Source organism: Magallana gigas, chromosome 9 (genome assembly GCF_963853765.1).
Source record: "Magallana gigas chromosome 9, xbMagGiga1.1, whole genome shotgun sequence".
NCBI classification, from domain to species: Eukaryota; Metazoa; Mollusca; class Bivalvia; order Ostreida; family Ostreidae; genus Magallana; species Magallana gigas.
The window spans coordinates 10,683,340-10,708,722 of NC_088861.1; the positions used below are offsets into that span (position 1 = coordinate 10,683,340).

Consider the following 25,383-nt stretch of genomic DNA (forward strand, 5'->3'; position numbering starts at 1 on the left):
AAATAAACGCTTTCTTTACATAGCAAAGAATTGTAAGCGCTGTAACGTGCTTATAACTCAACGAATCACACTCAAATTTTGGTTGGCTTTACTAAAGAATGCTTTACTAAAGCATTGTAAACATTAAAATCGGATGAAATTTTTTTAATTTTAAGAGTGATATGTAAACTATATTTACATCGACCTGGGCATGCTTTGCATCCATCTTCTCATGTAATCTGTTCTTCTTCTGGACACTCCGGTACATCACACTCCCAGTGATGTCAAAACATTGTATCCACGCCGTCAACATCCTCCCTCATGCATTCCCTGTTTGTTTTATCTATCTGGTCCCACTGATCTCTTGGGTACTGCTCACACTCAAAGTAGTAGCTCTCTGGAGTTATACTAAATACAACTTTTGAAATATAAAGAAATATATTATCATAAAATCGATTCATCATTTCAAATGCGTGGTAGAACGCATACAACTGATGATATTGTTTGACTTGATCATGTAATGCCAGAACTAATTAAATTGATCAAATATGATTTGATGAAAATCAAACGTAATTTACACTCACCTGCAAATATCGACATGAATGCAACTACTGTTCTTGGGGAAAGAAACGCCATTTTGTTTTTTCCTGAAAATATATCAACTTTAATACCGCGGTGTTTTTGCAGCAACAAATTGATGTCTATTTAATACGTTGCAGTAAATAGTAATGTATGTAACACTTACCGGTAACCACGACGTGGAGTTAGGAAAATATGAACTTCTCTCCTGAAAAGTCTGCTTTTATAAACCTCCGAATGCATTTAATTGTTTTAACTTACGGGGTGACAAATATCTTCCTTGTGGAAATGAAATTTTATTAAAAATGATTCTGGGAAATGCATCTGTTGCTGTCGCTCAATTATTTAACCCTTGGAATCTAAAAATTAGGATAAATAATGAATAATCTCTGGGCGGGTATCAGTCATTTTCATTTGTATGACTATCACTGTCGCTTAAGTTAAGATCGTTTTTGGCTCACCTGAGCTGAAAGCTTAAGTGAGTTTTTCTGATCACATTTTGTCTGTCGTTCGTCCGTCCGTCTGTCCTTAAACTTTTCACATTTTCCACATCTTCTCAAGAACTACTGGGCCAATTTCAACCAAACTTGGCACAAATCATCCTCATGCAAAGGGATTCCAAAGTTAAGAAAATTAAGGGCCACACCTATGTTCAAGGAGAGATAATTAGAAATTAATAAAAAATTTAGAGAAATTTTTCAAAAATCTTCTTCTCAAGAACCATTAAGCAAGGAAAGCTGAAACTTGTGTGGAAGTATCCTCAGGTAGTGTATATTCAAAGCTGTGAAAATCATGACCCCTGGGGGTAGGGTGGGGCCACAATGGGGAGTCGAAGGTTTACATAGGATTATAAAGAGTAAATCTTTAAAAATCCTCTTCTCAGAAACTAATCAGCCAGGAAAGCTGAAACTTGTATGGAAGTATCTCCAGGTGGTGTTGATTCAAAGTTGTGAAAATCATGACCCCCAGGGGTAGGGTTGGCTACAATGGGGGTGAAAGTTTAACATAGGAATATATAGAGTAAATCTTTCTTAAAAAATCTTCTTCTCAAAAACTGATCAACCAGGAAAGCTGAAACTTGAGTGGAAGCATCCTGAAGTAATGTAAATTTAAAGTTGTGAAAACCATGACCCCTAGGGGTAGGGTGGGGCCACATTAAGGGGTGTTAAAGTTTTACATATGAATATATAGAGTTAATCTTTAAAATTTTTTTTCTCGAAAAACAATCAGCCAGGAAAGCTCAAACTTGTTTGGAAGTGTTCTTATGTAGTGTATATTCAAAATTGTGAAAATCATGACCCCCGGGTAGGGTTGGCCACAATGGGGGGGGGGGGGGGGGGGGTCGAAGTTTTACATACGAATATATTGAGTAAATCTTTAAAAATCTTCTTCTCAGATAATAATCAGCCAGGAAAGCTTAAACTTGTGTGGAAGCAACCTCAGGTTGTGTAGAGTCAAAGTTGTGAAAATTTGACCCCCGGGGGTAGGGTGGGACACAATGGAATGTCGAAGTTTTACATAGGAATATATAGAGTAAACCTTTAAAAATCTTCATCTCAGAAACTAATCAGCCAGGAAGGCTGAAACTTGTGTGGAAGTTTCCTCAGGTAGTGTAGATTCAAAGTTGTGAAAATCATGATCCCTGGGGGTAGAGTGTGGCCACATTGGGGGGTGTTTAAGTTTTACATGGGAATATATTAAGTTAATCTTTAAAAATCTTCCTCTCAGAAACTAAGCAGCCAGGAAAGCTTAAACATGTTTGGAAGCATTCGCAGGTAGTGTAGATTCAAAGCTGTGAAAATAATGACACCCCGGGAATAGGGTTGGGCCACAATTGGGGGGGTTGGGGGGTAGTCTTACATAGGAATATGTACAGTAAACCTTTAAAAATCTTTTTCTCAGAAACTTATCAGCCAGATGATTCTTTATAATTGTTTAGACTTTGGCCCGAGGACAATTCTTTGGCCTCACAAGAAGGTTCAGAGTTTGATGTAGGTTTGTATCCCATATATAAACAATTGTTTTAGTGACTATAAAATCATCCTGTTAGAAAAGGGGGTAATGATTATAAACTTAAGAAAATGCAGGGGGGGGGGGATGATTTTATTTATACAGGATCTACATGAATTATTGTATATTGTCTAGATAGTTTGTGTTTTGACTCCATTTAGCTAATTTTATCATACATATTGTTCCTCAGGAGAGCGATGTGGCCCATGGGCCTCTTGTTGTTTCAAAGAGGCATTTTTAATAAATCTTACTTTTAAAAAAAAATATTAATACCTTTGAAGTCTAAAAACAATGTGTTAAATTTCCCCTCTTTCATTGTGGTCCAGAGTGGCTAGTTGTTACGCAGTTAGAATAGATTTAAACCGTGTCTTACATTTTTGACCGGGTTCGAATCCCGAAAAAGTTGGATTTTTTCATACATATATCTTTAAATCGCATGGAAAGGTTATGTAAATAGATAATTTAAGAATGTCTGAAAAAGTTATTTAAACTCTTGTCAATGTATGCGTGCTTTTCATTTAACGTTACTGTGTTAAGTCCCCGTTATATACACTTGATAAACATGTTCTTCTGAACAAGAAATTTTAAAACAATGTACTCAGTATGCAGCAATGTAGAAAATTGATTTTTCACCCTTTTAATGAGTAACCGGGTATGCTGATTTCAAAGATACGTGTACATGCACAGGTTGTTAAAAGCAAAAAAAGAATGAAAGTACTGAAGAACTGACGGGAGTTGATTTTGTCGATGTTTATTTATTTTAAAATCGATGATATGTTATTTTGCATAAAAAGTACATTTAGTTTCTAATTTGAGTCACGCACATTTTTATAACATGAATTTCTGAACTTGTTCGACAAGAATGTCAAGAAACCCCCATATGAATCATGTTAAATAATATTTAAAGATTAAATTAATTCAATCAAACCATGTATCAGTAATAGAAATATTTCTCGAAAATTGTATGGATCCAAGCAATATTGAACTCTAGTCTCGTTCAACCAAACGCTTGGCTGACACCGTAAATCTCCGACAAGGATTTACGGAGACAGCCGAGCGTCGAGTTGAACGAGACTATATTGAACTGTGGCGTAGGAATACATACGACTACAAAAAATATTTGAATTGTTCGTACCATTTAAAATCTGACTATTTTCAAGGTATTTATAAATTAGTTTCCTTGAAAAACAATGCTTTATCATACATTACATCGAATTTATTAATATTTATTATATATTTTCAAGAACTAAGTCTTGTCAGCAGCAATGATTTGTGCTGAGGTCCAAACACTGTTTCACTTTCGGTTTGTCTGAGTAACTGCATAGGAGAGTTGATTAAAATCAACTCCCAAAAAAGAAGTTCGAATCGGTGTTGAAGGAATAGGTTAATGAAAGTATTTAGTAGTAATACGTATAAATTTGTTCTACCTTTTAATTTAGACTTAGCGTTTATTTTGATACTATAGAAACATTGAATGATTATAATTACATTTCTGACGGGTTTGAAGAGCCAGAATCAGATTTATCAATGTATTTCAAGAGTTATGTTTTAAACTCGCTGGACAGTAGAAATCAAATTGATATATGATAAAATTCGAATACAGAATATATGGTTATATTTTTAACTGTATTTGGTAGTTGCCGTGTTCGATAGAAATGCACGTGAAATATTTGTTTATTTTGCCTACATACGGAATATACCTGCTATGTAAATATATATGTAGTCGTTTACGTAATGTGTCTTTATTTAGATATCATGGCTCTCAAGCGATACGTATATTTAAAGGTGCTTTCCACGTTAGAGAATAGACCCGTTTTTTTGCATCACATTCTTTAAGTGTTAGTAACAACTGCAATACAATATATCTTAATAGCGAGCGCAGCGAGGCGGCGCGAAGCGCCGCTCGTGTAGCGAGCTCCATATACAACGTGTAAGAACGGAGGAAATTCGAGTTGAAATCTGCACATTGTTCAAAGAAAATTTTGTGGACCCGCGTGAAAACGTTCTACTATCCCAGTGATCCTTTGCGGTGCATAGCAACATGGTGGAACAGAAAGTGTTTCTACAGAAAATTCTTACCTCTACATCGCATACATCATTTTCATTTAACAATAAAAAAAATCCTTCTAAAAACATTACAGTAAACAACACATAAGCTTACGTAAAAAAACTGAACTTTGGCTGACATATGACGTCATTTCCTTCTCCGAATTTGTCCGACAAATTACGAAAACTGTCGAGCGCAAAAGAATGTTAACTATGACGTCACAAAGATCTCGCGTTTTAATTTCCCGCGATACATTTAGAGGTGGATCAAGCATATGTACTGGATCATGTAGGAAGTACTCAGTATCAGTGTTAACGGTGACTCTTTGGCTGATTAGTTTTGTTTTGATTAATTTTTTTTTGCTTAGTAAATACACATGCAAGTTCCATGCTAAATTTATTGTCATATTGATCCAATCATATATCCATACTTTAGGTAGGTGACAAAAAATTATTAAGAAAGAAAAGTCTAATCATTATTAGATCTACGTGCAAAAATATGCGTTAAAATATTTACCGGTACATGTATTTGTTATATAGTTGTATATGTGGTCAAATAATATTGGATATCACACACTAAGAAAGGGGTGAGGGCACATGTCTACAACGCTTATATAGCGTACAAAAATTAAAAAGATTTAAAACAAAATTAATGTCACTGAGGAAAATAATTAAAACACGGGCAAAATGAGAAATAACAAACAAAATTTATTTTTACTGATTTTAATGATCATTATTAAAAGGTAAAGAAAAGATAAAACATAATTGTATCTACATAAAAAAAAAACGGCGTTGTGTTTATCAAAATATTTTAATACAATGTAAGTCTGTTTAACATTTTATTAATGCTCAGTGGTAGTTTGTTTAAGTGTATAAGACTAGGAAGGGGCCAATGGAATAAAAGTTTGATAATTTCGGGTTCCTTGCGGTGGTAAAAGTTTTCGAGACAAAGCCAAAGTTTTTGGGTTAGGGCAAGTCCACGGGCTGCATTTAACAATGATGACAGATGTGTGGTTCCTTCTGCGCTCGCCCCAACGGTCACACCGTAAACATATTATCTACATTTGTAAAAAAAAAACATCTGGAAAAAATAGTGTTGTACAGGTCTGTAAAGTTTCATTACATGTTCTATTTATCTTGAATTTACCTTTAAACGTGCCTTAGAATGGGAGAAGAACAGCGTTTATATACTCCGGTTCAGCCAAAAATTCATAATCTTATGCGCCAACTGCGCACTATGCATCAATGACTTAGTCTTATTTAAAAGCAGTGCACAAAATCTCAAGGTAGCGTGTTGTTGGGTTTTAAAATAGGTAAAGATTTTTACATAACAATCTGCTCCGATTGGCAAGCTTTAGACCGATTGACGCAAGAATGCATTTATTCTGCATGAATGACAATACAATGTTACGTGAAATTTAGGGGTTTACCCGATACCGGATACAAGCTATGTGAGAATAGACACATGTAAAACGCAGAAGATTTTGCTAGAGAAGGAAAATATGTGCCGTGATTAATTTGTAATGGCTTTCTTTATAAGCAGTATTGTCCAAATAACTGTCTTGTATTTTGGTTTGTTAATAACTGCCTCTCTTGGAAAGGAAAACTGGGACACCTGTCATTTTGGATCCGTTAAGTGCTTATGTCAGAAAGGGAAAGGTCAAACAAATATGCTGAAAGCTGATTGTTCCAATCGAGGTCTTCGTAGTGTTCCAGTGTTTTCATCTAATGTGACATGGATAGATCTCAGTAACAATCGTATATATTGGATTAACAATTGGTTTCCAAGTAATGTTACTTACCTTGATTTATCTCGAAATAGCTTATACAGACTTTATGGGCACCCGTTTCGTGGATTGTACAATCTTAAAACTTTAAATTTGGAAAGAAACCGATTAAACCAAACATATTTTTACGAGGGATTTTTTGATGATCTGCATTCTCTAACCGAGCTGAATTTAAAAAGTAACATACCAACCTATATTCCTCATGGATACTTAAACGATAAAGAATATTCAAAATTAAAGTCATTACAAACTCTTAAAATGGACGGAATTGGAAGTTTAACGTTTGGGAAGGGATTTGGACGCTTAGAAAAGTTTCAAAAACTTGACGTATCTGGAAAGACAGGAAATTGCAGTTTCGAAAGAATTTCAAAAGACATGTTTTTGTACACGCCTCGACTTGTTTATTTGGATGTGTCTGCTTGTAATATTTTAGAAATTGAAGAAGGCGCATTTGGAAATCTAAAATATCTTGAGCACCTTGATGTTTCGTTTAACCAGCATCTCGGATTCTGGTCACTTCCGAACATAACACATGATCTCAACAAAACCTCGATCAAAACGTTTCTCGCAAAAGGAATAAACTGTTTGGCAGGAATGAGTGGAACTATTCTAAAACGTTCTCTTCAGTATTTGCAAAACACAAAAATTTCAGAAATCAATTTTGAGAAAAACAAACTGGAGCATTTTGAACTGGGACTACTGAGGGTATTGCCAGACACTTTAACAACTATTTCTATGGGAGAAATGGAACTTGCGCAGGGAATCTTTGTTATTGATTATTTCTTGTTCCAAAATAGACAATTCTATAATATCAGCTTACAAATGCGCTCAATTCCTTATCAAACATTTGATTCTCATTGCAAACATGATAGATATAGACCTCGTATGAGCATTGAATACTTCCATTGGCTCGAATATGATAATGAACAGCGTGAAGCTTCTTCTAGCACTTTTATTTCTAGAAAAAAGTGGAATGATCAATTTCTTGTGACATTTGAATTTCCGAAAACCTTGAATGTTTTTCATGGAAATATGAGTCGTCTCTACGGAGATATTCCCGAATTCAAAATAAATGCACCTGGTTTACGAGAAATCTATATGCAAGATAATCTGTTATATTCCTGGGATGGACCAGTTCATGGAATTGAAAATATAGAAATAGCCAATCTTTCAAATAATTTTTGCTCTCATATCTCAAAATCGTTTTTAGAGCATGCAAGAGGCCTAAGAATCTTGTTAATGTCCAAAAATAATCTTGGTCGAAGCTTGTTAAACGATGTTGGAGGGGAGATTTTCCGAAACACAGTGTCATTAGAATTTCTTGATCTGTCTGACAATAATATCACTGTTTTGTCTGCGCACATGTTCAACAACATGAACCAATTACGGGCCTTGAATTTACGAAAAAATCAGCTTTTGACAGTAAATGTGAAAATGAAGCACATGAGGAATATAAACTACATCAACCTTGAACAAAACAGACTGGCAACTATTGAATCGGAATCGAGAACATTATTTAAAAGGTTATTTCAAACATCAAAGCTTGTCATCTATTTCTCTGAAAATCCTATTTTGTGCTCCTGTGATAACATAGACTTTCTTGAGTGGATAACTATCAATCGACTTCATTTTCAAGATTTTTTCCATTACAACTGTTCATTTTCAAGTTCACATGAGTTTAACTTTATGTCTGTTATGTCTGCTAAAGCTTCAGTCACGTCTATGAAAGAGACTTGTAAATCATCTATTGGTATATACATGTATATTGCAATTGCTACTGGAGTTTTGTTTCTACTGAGTATAGTCGTTGGCATTGTGTTAGTAAAAAAAATTAAGTGCAATAATAGAAATGCCGAGACAAGTGTTTAACATATGCCAATACATTTAACAACATTCAGTCGCAGAATGTGATCTTTTTTGACATGATCACTTAGTCTTTAAAATAGTTCGTATTACTTATTTAAGAATCCATGTTAATATGTTTACACAAGAATATATTTGTCAAAAAACAAGAAAAAAATATTGAAAAGTACGATATTGTTAGTTTTGTAGCATTTGCGGATTATTAATGGGTGAAATAGTAATCCTGGATATTTATATTGTCCATTTAACTGTTTTATCTAATTTTGATTTACTTCAATAAATATGGACTTTTTACCACTTTATTTATGGTAACTCATTTTGCAACAATAAATACAACTTTATGTCATGTTGTTATTTCGCATCATCTAAAGTAACTTTATCAAACGTACCTCAGCAAAAGAAATGCAGAAAACCTGTAAACTTTTACTTGTCAAAATAAAAGAATAATTAAGGTCTTCCGTTTTCAACGGAATACTTTGTACTGATTCTGTTGGTAATTCCTTTTATTCTTTTTTTTCTTCTAGACGTTTTTTAAAACTCAAATGTCTTGCTTGTTTGTCGTCCTATAAAGTTCAAATTTTAAGGGCTTATTGGTATTTACTATTTCTCAATATCTAGGGAAAATCGTTAAAATCAACACTTCCGGTACCGAGTTATTCCCCTTTTTCAAGAAAATATAGGCATTCCTGTGCACGCAAAGGCTCTGAAACCGCCCAAAGCATGTGTTACAAAGTCACATATCCTAAAAATAGATACTTTGAATGTTGTCCTCCGAGTTTTATTTTTACAATTTTCCCCCTTTAAAGTTTAAAAAAATTAATTTGAATTTTGTGCTTCAAAAATGCTAATTTTTGGTTGTGTTTTTGTCTCGTAGCTCTTTAGTTTAAAATATTCTCTGAACACAAACAGAACAAAATATGTGCAAAATATTGAGGGCTTTTACTTGACACCATTGAAAAAGGGCTGGCCCTTTAAATTAGGGGTCTACAGCCCCTAAAAGGTTTCGCTTTTTAACTCAAAAATGGTTAATATTTTGTTATAGCTGTCGATAGAAAAGTTGTTAATTATGGTGTTATCAATGTCGTTACAAAATTAGTTTGTACCGGTTATGCATAATATGAGTGTAAAAAGCTTGTCTTGTTAACATGTACCTGTTTTCATTTGGCAAGTAAGTGAATAGTCTTCGTGCGTATAACGGACATAAATTAACAGCTGGAAGTGTACCAGCATATACGGAATACTTTAATTCATTAGAAAAAGTGTCTTAAAAGTATACGTGTACATGTTTTTCTTACAGTCTTTTTTTGGAGTCACCTCTGTTTAGTTCTTATAGTGGACAACCGTTCAGAAAAACAAAAACGAGTAAATATAAACGAAACGTTCCTTTTCTTATTTAGTGAGATACATAAAATGGATTTAAAAGAAAAATAACTTCCATGAAATAGATTTGGGTCATTTTGATGCAAGCATTTCAAATCGACCTCAATTCTTAGTTGTTTGCTACATTACGTAACTCATCCCTCGCCCGAGGCCGAGAAAATCGGTCGCCATGGTCGCGGCTGGACTACCTAGCGGTCAACGGGTATCTAATTCACAAGAGTCGCGTCTGTCATATGTGATTTTATTTAGCTGCAAACACAAGAATCGCTTTAATATTGACAACACATTAAAGCAAACAAAATTTAAAAAAAGTAGAATTAGACAGAATAAATTTGACATTTTTCAAATGTGTTCCACTTTTGATAGCTTCGTACCTGACGTGAAGGGTGTTGATGATGTTATAAACTCGTGGGTAGTTATCACGTGTAGATTGCTACCAAACATGCATTAGATGATTTTTAATTATACATGGTTTCTTAATTAAGCATCCAGATGACAAATTGAAATGAGCATGCAGTCACATACATGTACATGCAACACTAACAGAGCAGCAGGCTTGGGGTAATGCTAAATGTAATGGTAATGCATTGCAATGCATTGCATGTTTTTAAAGTAATGCTAGTAATGTGTAATGCCACAAAATTAGCATTACAAGTAATGGTAATGTAATTCATTACTGTCCAACATCTAGTGTAATGCTGGCATTACATGGCATTACTTTGCATTACTATGCTTATATTTATGCATGTTCACTTTAAATAAAATATGTAATGAATAAATGAATAGTTGAAATTGAATTTGATTAAATTTATTTTTGAAGAAGAAAGATATAATTCTTGAGATAAAAATGTTTTAATTTTATTTTTAAAAAAGATTTTTGAATTGTTAATATTACTAAATATAACAGCACAATTTCATAACATTTTTAAGAGTGTTGTCATTAAGAGTTTTTGATCATTTGAACAATTTACTCCAATTAGTTTGCACTTCAATAAGAAATGTGTAAACAACACACTATGCCCCCAGGATTATCTAAGTATCAAAACAATCTATTGTTATAAGAAGTGCTAAACACCCCCATTCCCCTCCCCTTCACTATGTCCCAATAGAATAGGAGACAGACATGCACCTTTAAAAGCAAAATGAATGCACTGTCTATCCATGATGAAAATCAATGTCACTTCCAATATTATAACACATTTGAAAATAATTTTACTTACTTATTCTCTCTCTCTCTCTCTCTCTCTCTCTCTCTCTCTCTATCTCTCTCTCGTATATTAAGTACACTGTACATTAGTTTAGACTGATAGAAAATACAAGATTCATGTATTTTTTCTATTATTGCACTTAATATACCATAATATAAAGATCGTCAAACAGTACTTTTCAGTCCAAGTTTCGACTGCTCCTGTAAAACATTTATTTAGTATAGCTGGGAAGATTTTCAAACTAACAGGATGCAGTTAAAAGATGAACCCTTTGAAACTTTGATCATCAAGTGCAACAGCAATCTTTTGTCTTAAAGTGTCCTCAGTATAAAGAAATACGATTAAAATAAATATAACTGGGGAAAACCATCTGTTTATGAATTAATACAATTAAGTGTCCAAAATTATAAAAATTTGTGTAATCTGGGGAAATATCTCTATTTAGCTTTTAATAATCGCTTATCATTTTACTTACGTAATATGTTGTTCATAATGCCACAAGATGATTATATATTGAGCAAAAAAAAGAATGACTCTTGTTTATTCATTGAATTTGAAACTAATACTGAGCATGAACCTGTAGATATGTTAAAGAGTGCTTTATATTTGAAACATTTGCAAAAACTCTTTATTAGCTTTACTCTTTTAAAACAAAGTAATGGTAATGGTAATGCATTACTTTACTCATGAAATGGTAATGTAATGCATTACTTCAAGAAAATCAAGTAATGGTAATGGTAATTTAATGCCCAAATTCATGAAGTAATGGTAATGTAATGCATTACTTTACGATGTAATTAGCCCCAAGCCTGCAGAGCAGCAACTATAACATACAGAGGGGGGGAGGGGTTTAATTGGAACGAAATATTTTACTTATTCATATCATTATTATGTACAATTTTAGAGGTGTTACAACATCGGTAAAGATCAACAATTAAATGATTGTCCTTTCGTTTATACACTTTAGAGTCAAGATATCTTTTAATGTGAAAAATTTGACATTATTCCCAAAAAGATACAAATTAAACAAAAATAGCACTTGAAATAAATGTTTAAATATCTTGTACCTTAATTTAAGAAAAAATAAATATGTAAATATTCATTTATTTGTATGACTTATGAATGCCTGAAAATCACTTTGAATTGCACCGGAATAATATAAATATTATGACATTTTAATTGATTATAGACTCTTCAAAAGGTTTTGGTGTTCACCCTGGAAAATAGAATAATTTGAAATATAAAATAATGCAAATTTTTCAACACTTCGTGACCAATATATCTTTTCATCGACAGTACACAAAAAATAGAAAATGCCGATTGAGATCAATTACTGTATATAATGTTATTTTTGCCGTGTGTTATTTTCGCTGTTCCTTTCTTGCATACAGTTTTGCCTCCTCTTGAATTTGTCTATACAAAGTTGTGTTTAAAGATATACAATTTGGAACATTGGAATTTGCCCAGTTTTAAATTCGGTCGCTTGCAACGAGGGCGAAAGGGGCGATACTAAAACGGGAGCAAATTTTTCTCTGTATACAGTCAAAAGCTTTATGCAATATTCACCCAAATCGGTAGTATACGTTGTATTCAGCAAGAGTCAATGGCTCGGGTCGCAACATCGATCTTAACCACTTAAGAGTTCGATGGGAACGAACAATCCCAACGACAACACAAAACACATGTGTTTATTTCTTATACAATTATTTAAAATCGTTATACGATGACCGGAAACACTTAGAACTTTAATTATTGTATTCATTGTTTTGCCTTATTGAATGTTAAACACACAATTCGGGCCTGTTTTAGCTAGCAACAAGGAACTTTTTGCTTAAAATTTTGAAGTTACAAGTATCTTAAATGATAAAAAATAAAAATCATACTTGCTTGCCTTTCAAATCTTTCATATGAAGTTGATAGATTTATATTACTTATTAAAATTGTACAAATTGCTAAAAATATGAAAATCATTATGAAACACATAAAAGGGACTTTTATATTTTATCTTTCCATTTTCAATGTTTATAATGATAAATACAGAAGTTTATAATGCTACATGTATATAAAAATTTGAAAGTCAAATATCAAATTATAAGCAAGATACAGAGGTCATAACTCTTTGTTATATAAACAAAGCTCGAATATTGTGATTTTCACATGTGTGTTGTATTGGAGTAAGTGTAAATGAAATGTTTTCTTCTTTTGTTGATAATAGTATTTATGGATATATTGAATTGGTTTAAAAAATGTTACATGTCATTTTGACTAAGAAATGGCAATTCTCTACACTGCATTTTTTTGTAAACAACTATAAGACTCGAGCTTTGTTTGCATAACAATCAATTATTACCCCTGTATCTCGATTGTCACTTGACTTTAACATTCAATATTTTGGTTGATAATTTAAAATGCAACAGTAAACCCTTTTACACATAAAAAATGAAAATACAAGTTTTGATTTTAAATCGTGTCCAAGTCCCCATAAATGATACGAAAAACATTGCTTCATGTTTGTTTTATTGGTTGATCGTTGTAGCATTACACAGACTCTCGGGAAAGTATCCCATGCGTGTGCTCACCAGTCCAAAATTCAAACATCTGCAAGTGTTAACGTTATCTGCACACCTAAAACTTTTACCTAACGGGTAATTCTTTCCACCTGACGAGCAAAATCCTGAAATATGATAATGTACAGCACATTAAAAAAATCTATGAATCAGTTATGATTAAGGAGGCAGAATAAATTGTAATGATGGACCTATATGTACTAAGGAGAAAGAATATATTGTTTTTGTCTGCTGCTCATTTTTTTTTGAAAATATCAATGGGATATGTATAGTTTGAAAATGTTATTACATGGAAAGAATAAAAAAAATGAATTCCGTGAAGAAACTTTGTACGTGAAGTAATTCCGTTTTCGATAATTAGACTCTTGAAGAAAACAAATTCTTATCGATTACATTAAGAGGTTTAATACATACGCCAATTGTATTAAGTGATATTTATTTTTTTAAGTTTGAAAACGACTGACATTTAGGGAACAAATCAATATATAATATTTGCAACCAATCTCCGCATAGGGAATGGTTAATGTTTCCGACTCATTTCCATGATAACTCGCAATATAAAGAAAGTTGGCCACTTAAAAAAATGTTTCATCAATCAGTCCTTAGAAGCATTGTATTTATCATAATTATTCCTTGCAAAATAAAACATTTCTTCGACACATTATCCAGGTTCACTTACAAGTTAAAAATGAATTATAAAATACAAATGTACTGATTGACATACTAGCAGGCAGAAATACTATAGATCACGAGAACAAATACAGTTTTATTCGACTATTGTCAGAAATTCCATGCTCCCTCTTCCTCTTAGAAAACTTTAACCAACCTGGACATGATTTGCATCCATCGTTCCTTGTAATCTGTTCATCTTCAGGACACTCTAGGTTTTCACACTCCCAGTGCCTACAGTAAATAAAGTCTTCACCGTCTTCGGTCCCCCGTGCGCATATCCTTCTTGTCCTATCTATCTGGTCCCACTGATATTGACTTTCCGGGTACTTCTCACAATCAAAGTAGGTGCCAGGAGGTGAACTAAGAACAGCTGTTTAAAATTGAATCAAAACTTATATAAAATTCAAGGTAAATTTTACATTCTAGCACCTGTCTGTAAAAAGAAATGAATTCAGTATATACATTAAAAAAATGCATAGAAATGAGGTTTATTTTCTAAAAAAAAATATTCTTAAAGAAGCATGTATTTTACCTCCTAGAACAACAGACAATACAGCTACTGACTCACAAGTAAAAAACTGCATCATGGTGACCTGCAAGAATAAAATGGTAAACCGATGTAGTTTACTTACATGTACTATCAAACCTTTAAATAAAATGTACATCATAACACAGTCAGACGTTTAGCACTTACAGTGAAGTTGTAGAATGTAATGAAATCAAATTAGATAGACCTCCTTTTATAACTCTGCTGCAATGTTTAATTATTTTGAGTGACATATATTATGCCCGTGGAAATAAAAAAAGTATAATTATACTTGATTGAGATCCTTTAGGCCATAATTTGATGTGACAAACAATCATCCTTTATATTCGCCTCCTGAAAATTTAAAATAATTGCCGTGTGAAATCCTCTCATGACATTTAACATCAAACATGTTATTCTAAAAATGAGTTCCAAAATCTCTTTTCAAAAAATTATTTTACTCAGATTTCCGTTTACACTTCACATAATGATTGCTGTTTATGATTATCAGTTAGATTTATCACATATAACCATTAAACTATGTCTTGTTAAAAAATGTTGTGTTTTTTCATGACTACGTGCATAAATCTCATGTGAGGATCTAGAGAAGGGGGAATCAGAAAGGCCCGTACCCCCCCCCCCCACCCCCTGCAAAATTCACATTTCTGTTATTACGAAAAGACTATTGCTTAAAGCAAAACACAGAGATGCCACATTAAGGGATTAATTAGAATTAATATCAGTTTTAAAAATTGAACATGAGCATTTTAAAAGGAAACAGGTTTAGCATCTATGTGCTCCACTTTATCCAAAAATTAACCAAAATAGAGCACTTAACACATGGGTGGCAGAAATGTCATGACTTTTATTAGATAACAATATTTTGATTCAGTAAACAAGTGTTTATGGTCAAATAGCACAAAGGGTTTATAAAAGTGCAGTCGGACCTGGAAATAACAGTATCCGACCGCAAATGTTTTACTGTCAAAATTGTGCTACACATCAATTCCTCATAACCAGGCTTGTTCTGAATTGAGTCATGACGATGGCTTTTTTTTGCATATTTCTGAAACATAAAAAGACACAAGCAAAAACAGAGCATTTGAAACAAACATGGTTGAAATTAGTTAAAATTCAAAATTTGGGGTAGGGAAGGGTGGGTTTTGATTTCTGATACAGCGGAAAAAGGAAGTAGATGAGTATGCGCAAGCGTATAAAGCTTTTGATAAATAAAGGTCAAAAACGGTTTGAAGGGACACTAAAATTCCGGATTTTAATCATAAAAAAAATCAAAGTCTTTCTACATAACATTGTTTATCTTTTAGGGATAAACTTGATTATTACGAAAAGACTATTGCTTAAAGCAAAACACAGAGATGCCACATTAAGGGATTAATTAGAATTAATATTAGTTTTAAAAATTGAACATGAGCATTTTAAAAGGAAACAGGTTTAGCATCTATGTGCTCCACTTTATCCAAAAATTAACCAAAATAGAGCACTTTACACATGGGTGGCAGAAATGTCATGACTTTTATAAGATAACAATATTTTGATTAAGAAAACAAGTGTTTATGGTAAAATAGCACAAAAGGTTTATACATGTATAAGTGCAGTCGGACCTGGAAATAAGAGTATCCGACCGCAAATGTTCTACTGTCAAAATTGTGCCAAATGGATTTCCTAGAAATCCTACCGCCAACTGAGCGGCCGCATTTTGACAGGAATGGGGTAAATTTCACTTTCTTAACATGTAATATGCCATTCCTGAAGAAATTTTCAAATTTGCCTCCAAATCGGAGACATGCCAAATCGGCAAAATAAAAAATTGCTTCCAAATCGGAGACCTGCCAAATCGGCATAATACTGAAATTGCCTCCAAATCGGAGACCTGTCAAATCGGCAAAGTGAAAATTGCCTCCAAATCGGAGACCTGCCAAATCGGCAACAAACAAAAAAATAATAATTATTGCCCCCAAATCGGAGACCTGCCAAAACGGCAAAATACTAACGTTGCCTCCAAATCGGAGACTTGCCAAATCGGCAAAATCAAAATTGAAAATTGTCTTTAAATTGGATACTTGCCAACTCAGAATATCCTAGCATAATGAGAAATACCAACTCAATAACTATGTGACTAACCAATTTTTTTCCAACTCTACTAAATTTATTCGCTTTACTCTAAATCGACAACCTGTCCACTCTTTTTAAAAAATTCCAACTAGACAACTACTGGGTATATATTATCAAATAATAGCAACTGACAGATTCAGATAAACTCTAACAATGTCCTCCAAATCAGAGGTCTGGCGACTTGGTGTGTACACACTTGCACAATAAAAATGCCCAATTTGCAACAAATTCAATGACCATGCCAATCCACAAAGCAAATTTATCCATGATACTATGCCTCAAGTAAACAAAAATTACCAATTACAGAAGCCTAACCAAGTTGTGAAAATGATATATTTATAGAGTTATAAACTAGGGAATTTGTTTGAACCATTTTAAATGAACTGTTTTAAAGCATTCTGTAATGTTATTAAATAATGAAAATTGCCTAAATTTGTAAGATGCACCCCATCCGGCAAAATTAAGGTGGGGTGAAAGGCTTAAATGTCTAGATATTTAATCGATGCCCCACCATGATTAAGCACAAATATAGCAATTGAGCTGTTAATGGGTTTTCTCGAAATTTCTGCAGAGATGTTTGAGATAGCATACCTCCAACAAGACCTAGATAAAATTTGGGACCATACAATGCGTGTAGTAGGGAAGATTTCAAAAAATTCTCTTAAGGTCCGTTTCATGAACTTTTGTAGACCTGACAATGAAATATCTGCTATGTCATTTCCCCCACATTGAATGACTAAAAGTTTCGGCACTGGGTACTTAACTTGCAATTCTTGGATAGACGACAAGAGGTGACACCACCACAGGCCTGAAACACCTTTCCAAATGATACTCATGTCTGTTCTTAAGTTTGTATTAAATTCAGGATCTTGGGAGAAATGTTCTCTGGCCCTCTTTACTATGGAAGACCCAACAATCCAAATGTATTCTGAAACTTAGATAAGGAACACTGTACATTGTAAATATTGTAACCCTCTGTCACAATTTGTTGTCCTAATTAAACTAATTCTGGTCTAAGATAACGTTTGTATGAATTAGATTGCCATCTTCCCATATTCTGTATTTGACTTTCAGGTATACCTGCCATATACAAATGAGTTGCAGCACCTATTCTAAAAGAATGTGATTTGAATGTTTTTGTATCAACTTGTAAAAAGTTCAGGCACTTTTGTAAAATGCTAGAAAATTGAAATGATGTTAAGGGTTTGGCATTAATATGACAAAAAGTGTGCCTAATTGGCTAGGCCTACACTGCAAGTAAGAGTTAAGAAACTGAAAGCATACATTTGATTCTGGGGATTTCGTGATGGTAATAGTTGTACCACTACCAAACTGATCAGTCTTGGAATATCTTAAAAACAAGTGAATTGTATCTGAATCAATGTATGTATCTGATAACTGCAGTATTTTCTCAACAGAACTGTGCCGAGTCAGTGTTATCTCCCCAACTCTGAACATACCAAAAAATGCTAGGGAAAAAGCAGCACCGAACAAGTGACTTTCATACAACGATTTTGTCAAATTAGGTAAAGCGCTCAATATTTTACCCAACATTGAGCTTGTAATGGGACTTCTGATATCTTGTGTAGGATTTTGCCGTCTAAAACCTGTCAACATTTTTTGAACAATAAAGGCCTTAACTGTATTATGATACCCATGCAACTGCAAGAAAAAACTCAGGCCTGCCAAATGTGACTTGGCAGTAGAATACCTTAAATTTTTTTGCAAAAAGATATGCCAAAATATTTATCAACTGATCAACTGTAGGTGGCCAATTATGCTGCAAACTAAATTGTGCCCGAAACAACTGAAAAGCTTGAACTGCTTTTTCATATGCATTTGTGGTATTAGTTGATAAGCTTGATTGAACTAACTTTTCGACATGGTCAACAAAAGTTGGTAAAATTTAGTAGGAACTTGACAAGGACAAGGATCTGCCCAAGGCGCAAGGTTTTGAAACTTCTTCCACTGAAAACGAGAAATGGAGTCAGCAATTTGATTTTTTGAACCAGGTACATGTTCAGCTCTAACCTGAATATTAAACTGCAAGCAAATCAAAATGAGATATCTTACTAGTGACATCACATTTTCATTCTTTGATGTCTTATTGTTGAGAACATGAACTAATGACAAATTGTCAATGAGCAATAACAGCTTCCGACTCTGTAATGCTTCAGCCCAAATTTCTATGCCTAAAACAACTTGGACAAGTTCTAACAATGTAATATCAGTGACTAATGATTTTTTCCAACTTTCAGGCCATTCGTAAAATGCCCATGCTGTCTTAAAAATTATGCCACAACCATGAGATGCTGAACTATCCGAATAAAAATGTAAACATTGATCTGATTACCATTTCAATGAAGGAAATGTTGTTGTACCGTTAAATTCTTTCAAGAAAGTTAGCCACATCTGCAAATCATATTTAATTCCCCTAGACAACCTAATAAGATGATGGGGCTTAGATGCACCAGACATGAGACCATACAAACGACATGAAAACGCCCTTCCAGCTGGCAATGCCTTAGTGATAAAAGCTAGAGAACCAGCCAGAGATTGAAGTTGCTTAAGTGTAATTGTTTTCTTATCTTGAAGTTCCATAATATGTTCTTGAAGTTCTACCACCTTGTCGGAAGGGACAAAAATTGATTGTTTAACTGTATCTATGCCTAGTCCCAAAAAAACTAAGACATGTAGATGGCCCATCTGTTTTTTCTTTTGATAATGGAACACCCAGCAATTGACATAAATCTTGAAATTGGTCCATTAAGTACTGACAATTTGTTGAACCATGTGTGCCAGCAAACAAAAAATCATCTAAGTAATGAATACAAATGTAGAAATCGCCCATGAACTTAAATCCCAACAGACTAAAATCCTGAGGTCTAACAGGTAATAACCTAAAGGCATTGGAAATATTCATTTTCAGAAGGGACCTTGGAAAATTGTTTCGATTGGCCTTGCCAGCAGTTTACAGATGGGTGACCCTGACCACATTTAAAGAACAGATGTAAATAATGACAATTTGTCCTTGTGCAGCTGGCTTTTAAGTTGAAGTCATAGCATTTTGCATAAGGCCCCGGCTTCGTAATTATAGGCCAAGTTTTTTTTAAAGATCTGTAGAGGAAGTGTGGGGATGGAGAGGACTGTAACTCATATATTATAACCAAAGTTCCGCATCAATGTTACTCCAACCTAAGAGTGGGTTTGTAGCTCGCCGAAGGCGAAACTGAATATCATAGTCTTTCCACCGGGCCCATATGCTGAATTCTAGAAGCCCCCAAACGAATGAACTTAAAGACTTGAGCATTGCTTGGGTTTGATCTGGGTATTTTTTCAAATAAATTGCTGAAAATATTAAAAATGCATCAGTCCATTCTGAGATATTTGTTATTTTCTTTTTTTTTTTGATTTAGGTTTTACTTTTATTTGACCATCCTCAAACACCAATTGGTGTTGATTCTCAACCGATGGATCTGTATGAAACAGTTTTGCCAAATCTATGTAATCATTTGACCAAATTTTTTCTTTAGTAGACAATAGTATGTTTGCCCCCAAATCATTTGCTACGCTAATTAAAGAACTAGTTGTAATTTCCTCAAAAACAGATGCACCTTGTTGTTCTGCGACTGCAGGATGTTGCACTTCCGCTGCAATGGTGTTCAAAACTGGCAACTGATTGATTAGATGACCCTGGATCCAACTGTCTGACGTCCTCACCAGATTCAACGATATTGCTTAGCGTCCGTCTTGTCGCTGGGCAAGTGTTGGGGGGAACTGACTGTCCTAACTGCAGCGGCGGCCCTCCCAGACGGGCGTGCATTGGCAATTGTTTGATTAGATGGCCCTGGGTCCGACTGACTGACGTCCTCAACGATATCGCTTAGCATCCGCCTTGTTGCTGGGCCAGTGTTGGGGGATTGACTGTTCTAACTGCAGCGGCGGCCCTCCCAGACGGGCGTGCATTGGCAATTGTTTGATTAGATGGCCCTGGGTCCGACTGACTGACGTCCTCAACGATATTGCTTAGCGTCCGTCTTGTCGCTGGGCAAGTGTTGGGGGGAACTGACTGTTCTAACTGCAGCGGTGGCCCTCCCAGCCGGGCGTGCGTAGGGGGATTTTGACTTTCGACGAGCTCTTAGCATCTCGAAAGAAGAATTTACAAAATTAGATTTCTTGTTGTAGGTTCTTGATATGTTATAAATCGTAATGAACGATTAAATAATGGTGCGTGAAAATTGTCACATGGCTGATTTATATATATATATATATATATATATATATATATATATATATATATATATATATATATATATATATATATATATATATATATATATATATATATATATAATCGAATAAACCGTATATTAATGACTATTTACAATGAAAAGTACGTTAAATATGAAAATATTTGGAATCAACTTACGTTTTTTGACAGAGTTCCCAATGATTTCAACTGATATTATTTGTCAGAAAATTCGTCTGCGTCCTTTTGATTTCTGATACAGCGGAAAAAGGAAGTAGATGAGTATGCGCAAGCGTATAAAGCTTTTGATAAACAAAGGTCAAAAACGGTTTGAAGGGACACAAAAATTCCTGATTTTAATCATTAAAAAAATCAAAGTCTTTCTACATAACATTGTTTTTCTTTTAGGTGTAAACTTGATAAATTTACACCGAAAAGTACCAAAAATATGCCTCAAACCTCATGCCAAACCCAAATAACCGTCAGACCCCCCCCCCCCCCCCCCGGAAAACATTTCTGGGTATGGGACAGGTGTGGATATTAATGTGGATTAAAGTACGTATACGTTATGATTGAAATACTTTCACCGGTTAAGAATTTTCAAATTTCACAATAATTAAGCAAAATGTAAGTTTCGTTTTAAAACAAAAATTGAAAAGGTTAAAATCTTAAAACCCCTAGTGTGATTCAATCTCATGACTTTAAGATTCGTAGAGTAACCTCTAACCCACTTCGCTTCGCTTTTAGATGATGGTTGTGGGAAAGAAACTATTGATAAAACTACACTTAATTTTTTTAAATTTAATTCGATAAATAGTACGTCACAAAATAGAGGTGTCCCTTACAACCTATAATAAGAAAAAAGTATACATGGCTCTAAAAAACATAGTCATTTATTGTTGCTGAAAGTGAAACATTAATTTTTAACACAAAAAAATTCTAACCAAAGGACAATTTTGAAAACGATTTCATTTATCTATAACTGATTTGTATACATATAACCTGTTAAATGCATAATCATTCAATGCTTAAATTAATCGACCCGATTTAAAACAATTGGTGTTTTACGGTTATCGCTTCTAGCTTTTTTCTATGTTAATAATTCTCTTAGTGTATGTTTATTTGTCTGATTTGAATGGTACATGTAGAAAACACTTTCTCTCCGACCCTAAAAAAATTGACCGTTACATCTTGTCTTTACTTTCATTGAATTTTTACACCATATGTTAAAACATTACCATATATTTATTTCTTTTCATAATTTTATTCTCTCTCTCAAAAAAAATAATAAATAAAAAAAATAAAAAATAAAATACACCATATTGATCGGCCCTGTAAAAAATTGGAATTTTACAACAGCTTACAAAACCCGTAATTTATGCGGTTACCCGTTTATTATCCGCTGAAGACGGAAGACCCTTCTATTAATCTATTGTTTCTTTTTCACTTTTCTTATTGTTATTATTAGGGTCTTTCGTCTTCAGCGGAAGACCCTTCAATTATTCTATTGTTTCTTTTTCACTTTTTAGGGTCTTCCGTTTTCAACGAAAGACCCTCTTGTTATTCTTCGGTTTCTTTCTATTATTATACTTTTTCTTTTTTTTTTCTGACTCCTTTTCGGCTTCATAACTCAAAAAGTTTTTAACTGATTTTTCTGAAACTTTCAGAGATAATGTGCAATTATAATGCCTCAAAGATGTTAAAGTTTCTATAGTAACGTCACTTCCGTTTTTACGTTACATTATTTTGAAAAATTTCAAAAAGTAATTTTGTCCGCGGCTTTTTTAAAAAACGCTTGAAGATAGAAAATTGAAATTTTTCGAGCTTATATATTGATCATTTTGCCTCTGTAATAAGGCTGGAAATGAAAATCCGTCACTTCCGGTCGAAATCGGAAGTAAATCAAATTTTTCGAAAATTTGCATTTTTTGATCAAATAAAAAACGTATATGTGTTTTGTAGAGCTGTAATTTGATGACGCATTACAGATATTGGGGTTTAAAAATGGATTTTTCCGGAAATTTCGATTCCACATTTTTGGTTTAAAAAATAGCATAAAGTTAATAGTTAAATTAACTCGTACCAAAAATAATTTTTAAGTCGTACTTGAACACATTCAGATTTTTTTGTTAAGTCGTTCTTGAAATCGGAAAGGTTTTTGTTAAGTCGTACTTAAAATCATTCGTATTTTGTTAAGTTGTACCAGGAATAATTCGATTTTTTTAATATCTTCATTTTAGTTACTCTTGTTATCGGTTTAAGGCTCTGCTACTTTCTGGAACTTCCAGCTTTACTTCCGACATTAACGGAAGACCCACTCGTTTCTCTGCAACGAGCTTTGCTCTAGTTGTAACTCCTTTTGTACTTGACGAATTAACAAAACTTACAATGGAAAAATATTACACAAATATTTATATATTTTTTTTTATTTCTCTATGTATTTCTTCAAAACGTATAATATGGGGCCTACGTTAAAGTAGTTCAATCTAATTTAAGCAATAATTGAAAACATATTTCCTTTAAAAGTAACTGTATTGTTTGTTGTAAGTCAAAATAACTATCAACACGATCGAAATGCTATTGACAAATGTTTTCCTATTATAGGAAATAAGAATTTATTATTGTTCCAAATTGTTCAACGTTACTTTTGAATAAAATTTAACAGTAGGTATGTTTACTAAGATCAATTTCTGAACAAATACTTATCAAATTCAAAATGAGTTTTTCAAAAGGGCTATTATACAACAAGCAACCTGACATCATTTAGATACATGTATCCTCAAACTACAGTTAAGTATGCAACATTACGCAATTAATTGTAAAATTAATCAAATTATGAAGTTGTTACAGTGTCACTGTTCATTACAACAGCTGTTACGTGCCTGCCACTTGTTACCTTATTTTGCACAGATTGGATTTTCCTGTGACCTTCACTTCCCCCGATCACTGCTCCGTAATATATGTCTACAATGACAGGTTCCACAAGGCATTTGTACAATTTCACACAAACACTTTATAACATACCGCCATATAAAATGTATTTACTGTAAAGAGCGGATAGAGCTCTGCTTGCCGACTTGATGAACTCCGACACACTAAATGAGATGTCAAAATATCAAAGCAATATCGTCTGCGTAGACCAATAATGATACATGGCTGTTGTTTAGTTGTATTCCAAAACTGAGAAAGTTTATATCATTGGCGAGATCATTAATATATATTGCTAACAATGTTCGTGAGATTTTGCATCTTTGTTTAACACCTTGTGACAAAGGAAAAATATCTGTATATTATCGTTTATCTTGATAGAACAATGTGTTTGGTAGAAGATCGATTTCTCAGCTGTTATAAATTTTCCATGGATTCGAACTTGCATAAGGCTATACCATAATAAATCACGATTTACACAATGGGATGCTTTTTCATATCTATAAAACATACATAAGTATCTTTTTGCTGACATTTTCTGTTTCTTATAATACTGTTTAGTCAATAAAGGTGATATAGGCAGTCTTTCTTTTTTCGAAATCCATTTTTTTCTTCCACTAGTAAGGAATGGACTCCGAGCCAGTCCATAAATAAGTTGTTGATTTAGTATATCAGAATATATATTATATGGTACAAAAATAAGTGCTATTCCCGTGAAACTCATTGGGTCTCTTTAGTCCTTTTCTGGGGTTTATTATTGTTCGACACCATTCCGTCGGGAACTTGACCTTCTTTGAAAAAAAACATTTCATAACACTAAACAGTAGATCGATGCATATATCATTTCGTAACATTTCACTCGGTATTTCATCTGTGCCTACTGCTTTGTTTTGCTTTGATAGAAAAATTGCGTTTTTAACCTCCTCTAGAGTCATATTAAGGAATGACGTGTTGGTGTATCATCAAACATTACTACACAGTTTTTTAATTGTCTATTGTCTAATTCACTTTTAACTAAAAGTATATAAGCCTGAAAAAGTCCACGTTATTCAATAGTAAGGTTTTAATAACCTACACATATTTGTTTATGATCTTTTGAAAAAAAGAACATATATTTGAGTTAATTTGCTATTTTATTACGTGATTTCAAAATTCTTACGTGATTTCAAAATTCTTACGTGATTTCAAAATTCTTACTTATATATTCCATATCAAGAAACTGTAGAAAGCAGCCCCGATCCTTAACACGCGGTCCCAATACAATTTACCCAATGTTTCCTCATGATCATACCAGAGTACAGTACTTTGGAAAAAAAAAGGCCATTCGACAATGACGACAGTTAATTGACCATGCTGAAATTCACTTGATGTTCGAGTCATCATTTGTACTATAAGACCTTGCAAATAAATAGATAGAATAAATCATAAAGAATTATACCTCGGTAAAAGGATTGCC

General features: G+C 33.5%; 1 protein-coding gene and 1 long non-coding RNA gene across 2 annotated transcripts; both read right to left on the reverse strand.

The window, feature by feature from the left end:
* Positions 1 to 183: 183 nt before the first annotated feature.
* On the reverse strand, positions 184 to 6,019 carry LOC136271321 (uncharacterized). Its single transcript, XR_010709239.1, has 4 exons — positions 5,762 to 6,019; positions 725 to 917; positions 564 to 626; positions 184 to 397 (listed from the first exon to the last, which is right to left on the reverse strand). It is a non-coding gene; the product is annotated as an uncharacterized lncRNA (long non-coding RNA).
* A 7,333-nt stretch (positions 6,020 to 13,352) lies between these two features.
* LOC105324692 (uncharacterized) lies at positions 13,353 to 14,804 on the reverse strand. Its single transcript, XM_034479447.2, has 4 exons — positions 14,786 to 14,804; positions 14,624 to 14,684; positions 14,246 to 14,461; positions 13,353 to 13,526 (listed from the first exon to the last, which is right to left on the reverse strand). The coding sequence occupies exons 2-4, from the start codon at positions 14,676 to 14,678 to the stop codon at positions 13,369 to 13,371; spliced, it is 429 nt and encodes a 142-aa protein (XP_034335338.2). The 5' UTR covers positions 14,679 to 14,684; positions 14,786 to 14,804; the 3' UTR covers positions 13,353 to 13,368.
* Positions 14,805 to 25,383: the final 10,579 nt, after the last annotated feature.

Excerpts from the sequence above, each read along its gene's own strand:
- LOC105324692 (XM_034479447.2), bottom strand. The coding sequence starts at position 14,678 with ATGATGCAGTTTTTTACTTGTGAGTCAGTAGCTGTATTGTCTGTTGTT. Across the intron at positions 14,462-14,623 it reads ATTGTCTGTTGTTCTAGGAG|CTGTTCTTAGTTCACCTCCT; the intron begins GTAAAATACATG and ends AATTTTAAACAG. Across the intron at positions 13,527-14,245 it reads TGGATGCAAATCATGTCCAG|GATTTTGCTCGTCAGGTGGA; the intron begins GTTGGTTAAAGT and ends ATCATATTTCAG.